At 42.4% G+C, this 15,987-nt stretch overlaps 1 protein-coding gene across 4 annotated transcripts in view; it reads right to left on the bottom strand.

The window, feature by feature from the left end:
- Positions 1–329: 329 nt before the first annotated feature.
- The window catches only part of CLK3 (CDC like kinase 3), a 41,800-nt gene continuing 26,142 nt past the window's right edge, over positions 330–15,987 (bottom strand). For all 4 annotated transcript variants that reach the window (XM_018558939.1, XM_018558940.1, XM_018558941.1 and 1 more), the window contains 7 exons: positions 11,853–12,019; positions 10,446–10,540; positions 9,944–10,073; positions 9,119–9,201; positions 3,306–3,385; positions 2,430–2,520; positions 330–1,126 (listed from right to left, as the gene is read on the bottom strand). In XM_018558939.1, the coding sequence (XP_018414441.1) occupies positions 944–1,126; positions 2,430–2,520; positions 3,306–3,385; positions 9,119–9,201; positions 9,944–10,073; positions 10,446–10,540; positions 11,853–12,019 (829 nt within the window). In that variant the 3' untranslated portion in view covers positions 330–943. The remainder of the gene's footprint in view (positions 1,127–2,429; positions 2,521–3,305; positions 3,386–9,118; positions 9,202–9,943; positions 10,074–10,445; positions 10,541–11,852; positions 12,020–15,987) is intronic.

The raw sequence follows: 15,987 nt of genomic DNA on the forward strand, positions 1-15,987 counted from the left end.
GCGCAACCGCACACTGCCTACTCAGCACTGCAATCATCAGAAGCCCTCCTCTCAGCGGGGCGGGCTTGCGATGATCACAAGTACGATCTGCCTGTCCAAGATGGGCAGGTCATACGAAGTTTTAATGACCTTACAACCATCGCACAACGAAAGTCGTATGGGCAGCTATCGGTGTAAATGGTGAAGTGTTTTCCTTGCAGTGATTATATGCAAGTATGTTCCACTAAATCTACTTGGGATAAAGTACAAATGAAATGCGTCAGCCACCAAAACGTCACGTCTACAGGGTTTCTAAACTATGTATTAACATTTTCCACCAGGAGAAAAAATAAAATGATGACCATTCAAAGTTTATTTTTAACAGCTCCTATACAAAAATAATAACATCCCTCCCGTCCATGCTACATGTGCAACAGTGAGCCAAGTATACAAGGCAACAGAGTTCATGCCATAGCCTATAATATTACAGCATTGCAGTTGTGGTCACCATATCGAGGATCACTGTTGAAGAATATTTCACCCTCCCGATGTATCCCTGAGTTTGCAAACGTATACATAGGAGTAAAGACAGGAACTTGATATAGGTCCTGTATGCTTATCCGCTGTGCTCACACTACTTTGCATCTTCAGCTTGAAAGGGAGGAGAAAAGCATTTGGTCTTCTAATCTAGAGTGATTTTCCACTCAGCAGTACAGATGCTTCAACAGTGTTTCCTCACTGGCTCCTGGTTCACGTACAGCGTTCCCATGTGCAATAGTGACAATAAGGCATCCGACAGTCTTAAATAAAATAACATGCCAGCAATGTGCAATGTTATTTACAAGTCTTGGCTTTACTTAGAAATCCCACATGCAATATTGCAAGTCCACCCTTAAAGTATATGTCCTTTGAAGAAGATCTTGCGGAATGGCAGGAAGTAGGGGAATTCTAGTGCCATTTATTCCTATCGACTCAGGTCCCTGGAGGTTCTGCTTCCGAGAGTCTTTTGTTCAGGGCTCAGGTGGCTGAAAAAAGGATGCCGGAGGGCCTCGCTCAGTGTAATCCTCAGGGTGGGGCTGTGTTCCAACATCTTACGTAGGAAGTCAAACAGCTCAGCATGCTCAGGTGAATCTTCAGTCTTGTAAGTCTGCAACAAATAATCCATATACATCAATCAATTCCCAATCAATAAAAAATGTATTATGGGAAAAAAATCCTAGCGTCACTAAAGCACAAGCAAATGAGACAAGATTTCATGTTTCCTACTTTATATTCCAACCACTCAAATCATACTGAAAATATTAAATGATATCAAAGCATTTTCTCATACCCAGATAAGTTCTTTATTCATGAATAGCTCTTAAATGTGAATTCAAAAGATTTAAAGCCATAAAACCATTGGTCACAATATAAGTGTTATTTGACATAAAAGCACATATAATAAATGGCCTGTGGACTGATAGAGGTGCTAGTCCAGGGGCCCTCAAACTTCAGTGGGAGCAGTAGGGCTCCATTGTTATGGTCAGTGGGAGGAATAGCTTGCCCATCACTTGGCCCTAATGAGATTCGGTAAGGCTCATTGGCACATATGACCAGGGATTACTTACATCTGAATATACTCCATGTCCCACGTGGATTCTCGGTTGGCCAGATCCATGAGATCACTACGCCCGCCGACAGTACTGAAGATTACATTGCTGGGTGCTGTAACGCTCCGATTTCCAGCAACCAGCACACACTACCACTTTGCATCCAGAGACTCTTTCTGGCATGCAATGGGAAGGCCCTTCTCATTGCAGGGACCTGTTTGCAGCAAACAGTGGGCTAGTTTGAAGACTGAAGCCACAGTTTGTCTTACCAGCTTCAACAGGTCTAAGGTCGTCTTCTAAAAACTCCTACGATCAGACTTCTGCAAGGGAGGAACATCCTTCTGTTTGATAGAACACCAAGTGCAGAGGTGTACTGTAAGCCCCAGTGATCCACTATTTGCTCTTACTTTAGTGGTGTAAGGCTAATGACAACTCTCTGGCTGTTTAAAGCAGTACAAAGATCGCGGCAGCTGTGATCTTTTATAACCACTTCAGGTGTCACCGGGGTTTTTTTTTTAAGGTGGTCAGGAAGAGGTTAAAATACTAACTTGCCATTAGCACTACAATTAGTGCAAAAATAGAAAGAAAAAAAAAACTGCATGACTAAGCTGTGCTATTGTTCACTGGCACACCCGTCATCTAATGCTTATGTGGAAAAGGTGGCCGACTCCTGATCTATAGCAACCAAACAAGGCTGCTTTTATTAATGCGGGAACCCCCAAGATTCTGAAATCCCAATGTTGATTGGTTACTTTCTGCCTAATATAGGTGATTGAATGCAATAAGATTTCCTTATCTAGCCACTGGTGAGAGAAAGCAGTACTGGGAAGAACCAGATCGGTCTTAGTAGTATCTCCTTACTCGTAAAGGGTGGCAGTTCTTGCTGACATATCGTCCGTCTGTGGTCGTCTCATCCCAGACCAAGGCACCATTTTGGAAGTACTTTTGTTTCCTAGTACGGGGGGGGGGAAAAAAAGTTTAACATTTTAGATGCTCATGTGGCCAATAAAAGTACAGTGTCAAATGTGCTTGCCTCATTGACCCAAACAGACCTGTAGATTAGAAAGTCAGTGCTGTCAGAACTCGCGGCCTCCATACTGGTTACAGGTCAGTGCCTGGAACGAGTGCTGGACCCCTCTGGATTAGTATAATAGCCTGACAGCAGCCTACAGGTTCTCTCAGCACATTTCCAAATGAGTGAAATTATTCATAAAATCTTTCAGAAGGCCAACACTTCCACAGGTCTGATATAAGCGACACTGCTGTCTTGTCTGTTACTCAATGCTTGGGCTAGCTTCTGCCCTGGTGTCACCCAAGCCTCATACCATTCTATGCAGGACCCACTTCATCTCACATAGGGATTGAGCATCTCTGCAACTTTGGATCCTAGACCAGAGCCATGACACGTGACCACTACTTTACTGTACTCCAAAAAGAGAAGAGATATCCAATAAAAAGGTACATCAGTCCAAAACAGGCCCTCATTGTGCAAATGAATGTCATTGTTTTTAGAAAATGGCTTATGTTTGAGTTTTGGTCCACTTTAGCAGACAAATGTGGACAACGGTCTCTAGAGTTGCATGCAACTACTTGACTACTTCCTGTGCAAAACCCACCGAAAATGCCTTTTAGTCTAAAGATCGGCTATTTCGTTCTTATCCCTGAACATGTTGCGTCATACAACAGTCAAGTGTCTATTGTTAGCTGTATTTAGATAACAGATAAGCGGTCTCTTACTTTGTTTTGTACACCATGCGTCGAGGTAATGGCCCAAGAATTCTCTCCATCATTACCAAGTGTTCCAGGTTGCTATGGGTCTAAAGAAAGAGAAATGGCAGAGAAATCATACGGTTAATCCCCGGTGTTCAATCTGGTTATGGTTGCCTACAAGCTGTTCGTTGAGATTTTTGTTCAAGCGCAGTTTTGACTCTTTAAATTGCGATTTTAACCATCGAAACCGAGTCAGTCAGTATAATACTGGTAGTGACAAGTACCCTGACCCTATAAAGATTTTACAAGTAGTCTCACTAACTCTGCACACCTGTAATAGAACAGGAAAAGTCCACAGCTCCACCTTTATAACAAGTTACAGCAACCGTCTTCCACCCCCCTTTATACATACGCCCCACATCTTACCATAAACAAGCCAATCACCTCCTGCAGGAGCTACAACTTATACCAACCTAGGTGACTTGGGTCCTTTATATGGTGAACTCGAACCTCTCACGTATTTATACTGCCCAGTACGGCAGGATTAAGGTGCCCATAAACTTTATAACCCTCGCAAGACTTTTATCTTGCGAGGGTTGTAAAGTACTTAAAAAAAAAAAAAACGTACGATCTGCCTATCTTGGACAGGCAGATCGTACTTGCGATCATCGCAAGCCCGCCCCCGAGGGGCGGGCTTCCGATGACTGCAATGCTGAACGGGTAGTGTGCGCATGCGCACACCGGCCCGTTCGGCAATGATCTCCCGATCATGTTAAAAACCAGTCGAAAATCGTAAGATTCTCGGCTGGCTTTCCTGCAACGCTTGATATACAAAAGTCGTGCGGCCGTACACTAGAAACGGTCACACGCCTTCCATACACTGCACGATTCTCGTACAATCGCGGGATTTCCCGTGCAGTGTATGGGCACCTTTAGACATGATGCTGGATTACGAGACCACCATCCATTACTTACCTATGCTCTCCTTGACGTTTGATGTTGCTGGACATTCTGATGAAGAATGATTTTCAAACTATTAGTGGTGAGCTTACCCAATACATGGTCTCTCCATGAGCTGTGTGATCTATATTTGGTACCACTACAGCGGGCAGGAGTAGCCAATGTCAGAACTCCAGCTGTGCTGAAATACAAATGCCACCATGCCTCTGCGAGTCAGGGTTAAAAATATGTCTGCACAGAGTTCTTTAATAAAGCTCTGTATAAGTGAGACACTGTCAGTCTATTTTGCTCCATGTGCAGCAAGGCTGAACTGCGAGAGGAAGATGCAGTACAAGGAGCCAGTCAGTTCATGTGCCGACAAGAAGCACGCTGGTAGGAGGAGAGAGCAGACTGAGAGATGAGCTCATCACTGTGCCGCTTCTCAATTCACTGTGAGGATGTGGTGGAGCCAGGACAACCTGGGCTCAGGGGAAGTGGATTAATGACACTGACCATTAGACTGAGGACATCTAGTGACTGAAAGAGAAAAAAAAAAAAAGTGCTGCAGAGGAAATCTCTGGATTGAAGTTCAATATTGCAGCAAAGGCGGTTTTGCCATTTTGATCTCATTTTAGGTTTGAGTTCTGAACGGTTGGAATTCAGTTATTTTCGGTTTGAGTTCTACCTTTAGCGCGCAGTGTCATCTATATCTATTTTTTTTTTTTTAGGTCAGATAGCCACTGAGCTAAAGTCCGTGATGTCAGTAAATCAAAGGATTAAAGTACTTGCTTCCCCTCGGCAAATGACTAAACCTTTTCTCATTATGTGAACACTACCAAATGTTTGAAGCACTTCCGTTGTTTGGACAGGAAGCTACTAAGCAAAGTCTCAAGGTTTGCCATGAGCAGGCAATCGCTAAGCCACAGGTCAGGATGTGAACCACAACAAAAGCTGCAAGTGTATTTCTACTTTTGCAGGCACATCGGGATAAACGCCCATTTTAGATTTGTTACAGGTTCCCATCCACACAGAACTTAAAAATAAATAACAGCTGCTTACATATTTCTTGCTCTTTCCTGAAATCAAACAGAATTTTTCTCAGGATTGCATGGGGTGTGTGTGTTACTGTTACCATAATTAACCCCATCTGTACTGTGCTGGCAGATCTCGTTATCAGTACATAGATTGGAACAGGGTCTAAGCTCCAGAAAGATCTTGTATGTTAATGAAAGGAAGCTCGGAGTGTCCCTAGTTTTTCTTTCTGGGACAACCAGAGTTTCCCCGTCACCCGCTCGGTTCACACCACCACGTTGCGATTACAACCACCCTGCACCCCGCTGGGCCTGTAGAATTTAAATTTTAGTTTTCTTAAACTTTTTTTTTTGTTTGCATTTTTAATTTTTATTTAACTTTTTTTTTTTTTAAGTATTTGTCTTTTATTTTTAGTTTAAATTTATTTTTTTTAAACTTTGTTTTATTTTTTTTTACTTTATTGCTGGGAGCCATGCCCAGCCTGCTATTGGTTATTTCAAATTGCAATAGCAGGCTGGCTATTGCATTTGCCTGCTGTCAATCAGCAAAGGAGGGGCCTGAAAGAGAAGAAGTTTTCCATCAGGTCCTCCCATGCTGATTGACAGCAGGCAGTGGGCGGGTGCAATAACGCGGGGAGCAGAACAGCGGCAACTATGCGATGATGAGAACGATTCTCATCATCAATTTTAATCGAATAGTTGTTGCAGCTCTGAGGTGCCGTCCGTTTTCCCGATTGGTCAGGAAGCCAAGCTGCCTAGCAACTAGTGAACCTGGCTTCCTAGCCAATCAGGAAGCCGGTTCATAACCCACAGTCTGGCTCCGTGATTGGAAAGGCGGCCGGCTTCATGCTCCCTCGATACTGCTGGTCGGAGGGAGACCTCCCTCTGGTCGGAAGTTCCGGTATCGGAGGTAAGTGTCGGAGCATTTGGGCGAGTACGAGCCCAGATACTCTATTGGTGTATCCCTAAATGAAACCAAATAGATCTAGGTAACTGCATTTTCAGAAAGAAGTCCTATTTCTCTCAGAAGTTTTTCTTTTAAGCAATACTGGGAATATATAGTATAATGATAATCATAATTATCTGTTCAGAAGGGGAATTTCCATATTACATAATGCAGCATGAGTAGCCATATTTGTTTATAATATGCAGGTGATGTCTCCTGCCCAGAGAGCTGAGCACAGAGCTCTAGTAGCAAAAACACAGACTACAAATCATTGTTAAAAAGCAAGTCAACCTGCACAGTAACTCAAAAAAACACTAACGCAATACCATACTAAGTAAACAGGTCATGGACCATACCAAAGCTCAGAAAAACCTCATACATTGATAGCCACCTTGGACTTTTTACCACAGGTGCTAGGATTGTGTCAGAAAAATAGGATTTTTGTACTCACCGTAAAATCCTTTTCTCTCCGTTCATTGAAGGACACAGGCAACAGATCGTAGATCCTGAATGGTAGGGTAATATCGCCACCTGCAGGAGAAGGACGCTAGGCACAAAACTAAAGACCAATTACAGCCTAGGGGCGGCCCCTGCCGGTGGCCAAACCCCAATTTTTCTTCTAGCAAGTCAAAACGGAAGAAAGGAAAAAAATTCTCCAGAGAAATTTTTTTAGCTCCTTACTCCTGACGCTAGGCAAAAAACTGGAGACTTGGCAGCAGGTGGGGGGTTTGGCCACCAGCAGGGGCCGCCCCTAGGCTGTAATTGGTCTTTAGTTTTGTGCCTAGCGTCCTTCTCCTGCAGGTGGCAATATTACCCTACCATTCAGGATCTACGATCTGTTGCCTGTGTCCTTCAATGAACGGGGAGAGAAAAGTCTTTTTTGCCAGGTGCCAGCAAAAATATGTACTCTTAGGTGTCCAGGACTTTCCTTTCTGTGCCTTTGGTGGGAGGAGCGGGGAGACAAAGTTAACATTCATTTACTCAGAAAGTAGGATGGCTGTCAGGCAGTTGTCTGGTCCAACCAAAAACAGGGAAATGCACATAGTGGGTAAGACGCCAAAACAAACTCTTCCTCGGTCTGCAAGAACAATTTTTTATTTTTAACAGTGAATTTATTGAGTTTAAGGTTTTAATAAGTAAACAAGGTGAAAACAAGGACAAATTAAATAGGTCTCGGAAATCAATACATAGGTACAACAGTCCAAAGTACAAAGGTTTCCTGGTAACAGCATAAAAACACATGCAACCACACTGTTCAATCCACAAAGTGAATAGCTCAATCAGGAGGAGGAGCATCACTGGCAAGAGCCCTGGTTCTCAACCCCGTGTTTAGTGGGTCGCCGCATGCCTTCTATTGCACTAGGCAAGAGGCTCCTCAGCCTTTCCCTAGCAGAGCACTGCCAGTTCTTGCGCTGAGCAGCCATTGAAAAATATTTTGCCCGGGGCAGAGTGTCAGTTTGACGTGGAGTGGGCTGGGGGTATGTTCGCAAGGGAGCTCCATCCATACGTGCATTGCTTACTGCTCCCTCACGTGTACTGTAGAGGTGTCTGGACTGGAGTGACGTCACATGCTGGCTCCCGACACCACTACAGGGCACACAAGGGAGCTGTACTAGCAATGCACATATGGATGGAGCTCTGTCACAACACAGCACCCCACACTGGACCCCAGGCTGAGGATCCACTCCTGTTCTCATAAGGTGTGTCTGTCAGTGTTTTGAGGGCCCATTCAAACTAGTACAGTGCGTTAATCACACAGTCCCGTGTTCTGGTGCGGAAGGTGCATTGCGTTGCTATTCATTTGAATGGCACCGCAAACGCACCTCGCGTCCACAGTTTGATCGCCCGCACCGAAACGCGTGGTACCGCAGTGCCGTGCGTTCCAGTGAGGTGGAACTTAGGTCACGACTTGGTGACCGAGGACAAATGTGGGTCCTGAGGTTACACAGGTTCAGAACCACTGCTCTAGAGGACCCAAGTCCAATTAACAGAAGGTCAGGAACCCACCAAGGCAAGTCCGAAGCACCAGTCTACATGAGATTTTTGTTGCCATCTTTGTCTCCGTTAGAGGAGATCACATTTAATGTATGTCATGTCCCCAGGAACTATGTAACTATGGAAATGAGAGGAAAAGCCTTTCCTAACAAATTCTAAAACTTTCTCATGGTAATCCAAAAAGAAAAAAGCATCAACAGGAGCTTCATTTTAAGGATTTTAAAGAGATGACAGATGAAAACGAAAAGCAGCGTTCATTGTATTAAACTCTCATCACACTGATGCAGATGCAACACTTCAAATTTTATGCATTAGAAAAGTATGCAAATTGCCTGGCCGCCTTTGGACTTAAATACCCACATGGATCACCTAGGACAAAACTTGCAGCTAAAAAAAAGCAGAACTCATCTTCAGTCTGCCCGGTCACGGACTAAAACTAAATATTACAGCAGAGACATAACTAGTATTTACAAAAGAAAGCATATCCATTTCTTTCATTACAGTTCAATGCACCTAGGGCTGCAACAACCAAATCGATAAAATAGTTTTTAAATCGATAATGAGAAATCGCTTTTGAGACCTCAGTTTTACATCACACTCCTCCCTGGCCCATCCTTTGGAAGGAATGGGAAATGAATGAAAGATGAGAGAAAGGTATAAACACTGTTCCTGTCACTTTACAGGTGGGCAGATCCCTCATTTGGATGTGCTGCAGAGTCTACTGCATTTTGCTGATAAAAAACTCAAGGGGAAAAAAAAAAAAAAAAAAAACTCAAAATGCCACCAGGCAGCATATAACCCAAGACCACAATATTTCCCTCCTACTTGCACACTACTGGTTGGGATAACTGACTAGTATTCTAGGAATACCTAGCATTCTTGAATATCTGCTCCACACAAACATCTGTGATTAGTTTAATGCAACTTACCTGGAAGAGAGTGAAGCCAGTGTAATATTCAAAGAGGATGCATCCTAGGCTCCACACATCGCATGACTGAGACCATCCCAGCTCTACAGATATAAAAAAAAAAATGTTTAAAAAAAAAGGGGGCGGTAGTACCACGTACAATGCTGCATTATTCACAAAAGGAAAGGCAAGCAATACATTTATATTATGCAACTTTAAGGTCATGTGTAAGATAACCAATGATATACAGACCATTAAAAGCCCAAGATTATGACCACAAGTGAAATAAATATGGTTTATGAAAACGGGAGTAGAGAAAAGTAAAGTGGTTACTTATACCAACCATTTAGGATAGACACAAAACGGGAACACCTGTATTTTTTCAGATGCTCGAGTATTGTATATCAGAGTCAATGGGTCTTGTGTATCAAAGTTTTAGTACTGCAAAATGGGGTTATTTATCTGCAGCCAGCAATGAGATGTAAAGCCACTCTAAAGGCTAAATCTAATTGGTGGCTGTTAACTCCTGTTCTTGGTACGGATACTGCAAGTAAGATTGTGCTAGCTTCTGAAAGGCCGAGGTCTGATACAAACAATAACACATTTTAGTAAATGAATTAGACTGAATGCTGCTGAAAGTTTTAGTAGCTGCAATAGCTGTTTTGTAGCAAGTATGTCACAACTAATTGTTCAATGTACATTGCACAATGAATTAAAAAAAAAGTGTATGAGCTATCAGAAGCCACAACCTTTAATGTAATCCAGCAGTGCTTGGGCAGTGTCCCTGGTATCTTGTGCCCAGCTAGTGGGAATGGTCATGACCTCTAAAATGAAGGTGGTACTTACCCATAATAACCTCAGGAGGGCGATAGTGGCGCGTAGCCACAATGGTAGTATGGTATTCGTGATCAAAGGTAGCGCTTCCAAAGTCTACAAGACGGATACTGGAATTCTTTATACGTTTCTCTTCACACTTCTGCCAGAACATAAAGAAATCATGTGGATTAGCATTAAAAGTCACACACACTAATAGATTAATGTAGATAACAGTTCAGAGGCTGCATTTGACACCTCACATTTTTTAACAGCATGTCTCACTGAGGTGTGTTGTGAAATGCACAAAAAAGGCTCTGCAATTCAATTTGATTGCATGTGTTTTGCTTTCACATGGAAAAGGCTACAAAAGAAAACTCTCATCTACATGATCTCGAATTGATATGAAACATAACAAGATCTGACATTAAAGCCAATTGCATTATTTTTATCGCTGCATCTTCTTCCTCCAAAACCATTGACATGCACTCAAGTAAACAATGGCTTGTAAAAAAATGTGTGTAGAACATCTCACCTTTTCCTCATTGTAGGCAGTGCTAAAGTCTGAATTGACAAACAGTATGTTCTCTGGTTTTAGATCTGTGTGAGTCAACTTGTTGTCATGTAAAACTGCAAAATAAAAAGCCAGATTATGCAACATTTCAAACTTGGCTATGTAAATTAAGTTTATCTTAGAACAATTTCAGTGCTCATCTTGGAACAATCTTTAAAGAAAACGTGTCACGAGGTGGAATGTGGCCTGAAATTTGATCAATGCTTTTGAAAATGCTGGTTGGCATGCTACAACAGTACTTCATACAGAACAGGTATGCAGATCAGTAATTGCCAGTTCCACTATACTGGCTACATGCATCACTCCGGCAGGAGATGGCTATTCTGTTGACTCTTATTGTGGCGGCCGGACACTGAACTCAAGAGTTAAGTCTTAAAAATGCATTCAAGTACCTTAACTATTAACAAAAATGTATCTTATTTGTAGATCCTCATTTCATCTCTGAATTGGTGCTGACACTGTCCTTCCTTCTGGGAGGTTGCTACTTTTGTTCCCCATGGCCCCTGTGTGTGTTGTAAAGTAGCCACCGCTCCAAGCTCACTCCTGTGATGGACTACAATCTCAATACAAATGAGTAAACTAAACCTGAGATTGTAGTCTATGACGGAAGCAAGCTCCAGAAGCAAGGACAGTGTTCGAACCAATTCAGAAATGATGTGAGGCTCGATAGTGATACACAACAAATAAGATAAATTTTTGTTAAAAATGCATTCAAGTACCTTAACTATTACGATTTAACTGAGTTTAATGTCACTAGAAAGATGTGAAATATAAAACCTTGTTTTCCTATTGAGCTCCTGTGACCATCATATATGCATTCAAGAATGGTCCTGCTTGTTAAGATATTATGGTCAAAATGCACTCTTTTTAAAGCGTTTATAAGATGCCCTATTTCAAATTGATCTTGATCAAGTTTAAAAAAAAAAAAAAAGCATGCAGCTGTGCAGGCACCTTGTGATGGCTTCAAGTTGTTAGTTACATCAATCCCAATTTCAATCTCAAGTCCAGGCTGTACATACAGCATGAACTGTCAGAATTAAGCCTGCCCCCTCCAGACACTAAGCCCCAACCAATCATTCAATTGACAAATACCAGAGCCTCAGTTGTCCTAGGTTCTAGTATTTGAATGACAGGAACCCAAGGATTATTCAGGACTTTGCCCAGGCTCTACATCGATCCTCAGCATTTGCCAAAGATCCAAGGGTCTCCACAAGGCTCCATTTTCAGACCATAACAAGTACTTCCAGGCAACACAGAGTGCCTGCATTGTATCCAGTATGTCATCATAGGCCAAGTCAGGTTTATAAAAATCTAATCACACAAGCAATCAACTGGTATTAACATACATCAAGTCTTTATCAAACTTACATTTTACGGCGTTGCAAACCTGGTAGGCTATGTGCCGAATTTGACAAAGTGGATATGGCAGAAAGTTGTTCTCTTTCTGGAAATCAAATGTGCTTTTTCCTAGCAGCTCAAATGCAATGCACATATGTCCATGGTATTCAAACCAATCCCGCATTAACACGCACATGCTGGAAACAAAGAAAACCAATTAACCAACATTCATAAGAGTACTTGGTCATTTCATGCAGTAATTGTTGAAGCAACCTTCTACAAACTAGGATTGTTGTTTTAGAACATCAGACTCTTCAGAATACAATTCACTTAATAATACAAAAGGGAAATACTCTGAAGATCAGATCATTTAAGACCCAGTCTTCAGCATTTGAAGTCAAGTGGCTGCTCCATTTCATATGTATGTGCTTCAGTAAAGATATGAAAAGGTGAAAAATCCAGTCATGTGATTGCAGCATCAGCCTTTGTTTGTGCATCTACCTCCATTAGTCCCTGTACAATGCTCAAGAGTAACCTGGAGAGATAAGCTCTCATATTCTATAACCAAATGGTTTAAAGACCAGGCCATCTTTATTTCTAGAAGAATAACTAATATACAGGCATGATGTGACATGCCCGTGGGTAAAAAAAAAAAAAAATCTTCAGAGCACTGCAGTGCATTCTATAAACTTGTAAGCTTGGCAAAGCAGAGGTCACACTTTAAGGTGCAGTTAGAAGTGTAAGGGGAGGATGCTGCAGGATATGGAGGGAGCTGGCACATCATGGGGAATAGTGGCAGGATATGGAAGGAGCTGGCACATCACACTGAATAGTGATCAGCACAGATTTCTAACCAATGATGTTGAACATCTTTAGTTTCATCCAGTCATATGAGAAATCAGTTATATTCATGTCATAATCAGAAGAGAATCTGTCATCATTGGCCTTAAGCAGGACACATAATCTTCAGTCTTTAAATAAAGAAAACTGTGCAGGTTTACATATTTCTCCCTTGCTTAGCTTTAGTTTGTCCAAGCACTAGGAGTGTCAGGAACAGTTTCCTTCTCTAACGTACTTAAAAAAGTGACACTAAACTCATGTGTTAAATCCTAAAAATGCATTCAAGTACCTTAAAAAAGGAGAACTATGAGGTGAGTGACAGCTGGCAGAGCCAGCTGTCACTCACGCAGCTGGGCGGATCCAGACATAATTGTCGGGATCCGCTGCAGCGCCTCAGTATACCGCGAGCAGCAGCTTGCGGTAAACTGCGGCGTCTCAGTATACCGCGAGTTGTAGCTCGCGGTATACTGAGCTTACGGCGACGGGAGGATGCTAGTTTGTGTCCTCCCGTTACCCTAAGGAGAACTATGGGGGAAAGCCCTAACCCCATAGTTCTCCTTTAACTATTAAATATATTAACTAAGAAAATGTATCTTATTTGTTCATCACTCAGCTGTAGATCCTCAAATCTCTGAATTCATGCGGACACTGTTCTTCCTTCCGGAGGGTGGCTACTTTTTTTCCCATAGTCCCTGTGTATGTTGTAAAGTCACCGCTCCAAGCTCGCTCCTGTGATGGGCTACAATTTAACATTTAGTTTACCAATTTGTATTGGGATTGTAGTCTATCTCGGGAGCGAGCTTGGAGCGGTGGCTACTTTACAACACACACAGGGACCATGGGGAAGAAAAGTAGCCACCTCCCAGAAGGGAGGACAGTGTCAGCACCAATTCAGAGATGATTTGAGGATCTACAGCTGAGCGATACACAAATAAGATACACTTTTTTAAATAGGCATTTTTAATATTTAATTCCAGAGTTTAGTGTCACTTTAAAAGATGGAAAAGTCATCTCAGAGGTCAGGTGACCTCCGACCCTCCAATTGCCTCAGCAAAAGCATTTGCTAGAATCTTATTCTGAAGGATTCAACATTACCTTTAAAGCTCACCTTCCGTTACAGTTTTCATCTATGAATAGATTGAAAGGGTTAAATCTGTGGCCAGGGAAGAAGCTGATCAAGCGGGATCTGTTTTGTGATCAGCTTTACTGAAGTGCAAAGATAAACATTTGGGGCCTTAATGCCTCCTTAAAGAAAAACTGTCACCACTAATATGCTATCGCAATACAGAGTCAAATATTCTTTTAAAATTCCCATGTCCCTGTGTACACATACATATAAAAACACACACGTCAGATGCGCCTATGTATGAAATCGATGATTGTACCACACGGGGTGGGTATCGGAGTGAGAGCAATAAGTCTAGGGCCATTGTTCACGGTTAACTTTAAACTGATGACCTGTATAGACAGTTTTGGGTATCATAGTTCTTTGCCATTTCACACACACATGCAATTTTGAAGCTTGACATGTTTGGCATTTATTTTACATGTACAACCTCATGTTTTATATTTCACCAAAAAATTGGGCAATAAAAATTGTGTTTATGTGAACTAAATGAATCTATTAACTGCAAATTTGGGTTTGATTAACAGATGCACCAATATCAAGTGACATAAAAAAAAGTTGCAGCTGCAGGGTCTCTGCTTTCAGGAAATATTTAATTATCGGTGGTAAAGTGTTAAAACATACACTCCCTTGCAATAAGGCAGTAAATAATCACCCCTCTGGTGGCTTGTTTCTCCTTTCTTCTGTCTCAGCACTGCAGCCTCGGAAAGCATGTTTCAGCATTCCTGGGAGTGTCAGACACTGCAGGACTCAGCAGGTACGTGGGGGGGGGGAAGAATTACGCATGGCAAGGGGGTCACAGGCATCAAAACACCCCTGGAAGTGTTGATTGCCAAGGTTGCAGTGTAGGAACAAGAAGTAGGAGAAACAGACTGCCAGAGAGGAGAGTATACACCTGATGGGGTTCTTTAAAACAGATTCTACTTTCTTCTGTTCCAGCACTGCAGATTCCGAATTTATGGCCAAAACTTCACACCTGGACCCATTATGTACTGCAAACCCCTGAACAAGCAAGCCAGTCCCCTAAGGGTGGGCTCTCAGAAACCATTGTGTGTGTTGTAGCTGGTTGGGGAAAGCTGATAAATCTGTGTAGGGGTTTAGATACTTTGCTATACAATGCTATAATGCAAATTGTAGTATGGTGGGCTACATAGCCTTGTGTACTCCGTGTTCACCGTTTCATTGATCCAAGTGCCATTTCTAGTAAAAGCTAGGCATACTATTCACCTCTCACAATAAGAGGCAGATGTAAAGCAAGAGGCACATATGCTGCATGTGGTGGTAGCATGGGACAAGCAGGTATTGCCAGACATAGTGATGGTATGGATGCACAAACTGTCCTGATCACCAATGTTACCAGGAATGAAAGTGAGGGTAACATTTTGAGTAGTCACCACAACAGGAATAGAAAGAGAAATCTTCCAATGGGTACACTTGTTCCCATGACAACTAAAAAGGGGATTTCCCGCACATTGGAAAGATATCCTATTACATTCTAATGAGTCTACAGGGCAGGATGTTGAACGGAAGAGCTGAAGTATCTTCGTCTATTCACTGCAGACGTGTATGGCTATTTGTAGCCCTACAAGGGCTGCATTCGGCTCACTTCACCTCCCTTCGGCTGTGGTTGTCTGGCTAAACTGAAGGGAAGAGTCCGTTTGCCTCAGCAACATCTGGATCGGCTGAAGCATCTGCTGTTCACCCCTATTCTCCAAGGGGTGAAACAGCAGAGAGCAAGTTGCTGAACAGTGGACTCGTGTTTCAGTTCAGTCAGTCATTCTGTTCACTACCTCAGTTAGTGAAGCAGAATGAAAAATGTGATTGCAAACAAATGTAAAAATAAATAAAGCATGTAGTGGCCTCCCTAACTCATATCAGACTCTTTAGGTCTGGTAGGAATGTTGGGGGGGGGGATTTTAAGGGAGACCCCAATGCAAGAAAAATGTGGGGTCCCCCTAAAATCTCATACCAGACACTTAATCCGAGCAGCTTGGGGGGGAGCCTTTATCAGCATCAGGGTGCCCCCTTTCATACAGGGGGCACCCAGATGTGGGCACCCCACTTCTGAGTAAGGGGTAGTTGTAAATAGTAAGGAAAATTGAAAATAAACACAAAACTCCTTGAAAAAGTCCTTTATTTGAACAGAAAACAAGGCTTTTTTTTTAAAGTAAACAAAAAGTCATTTATTAAAGTAACCCC

The sequence above is a fragment of the Nanorana parkeri genome, unplaced genomic scaffold (genome assembly GCF_000935625.1).
Source record: "Nanorana parkeri isolate BGI_ZX_2015 unplaced genomic scaffold, ASM93562v1 scaffold369, whole genome shotgun sequence".
NCBI classification, from domain to species: Eukaryota; Metazoa; Chordata; class Amphibia; order Anura; family Dicroglossidae; genus Nanorana; species Nanorana parkeri.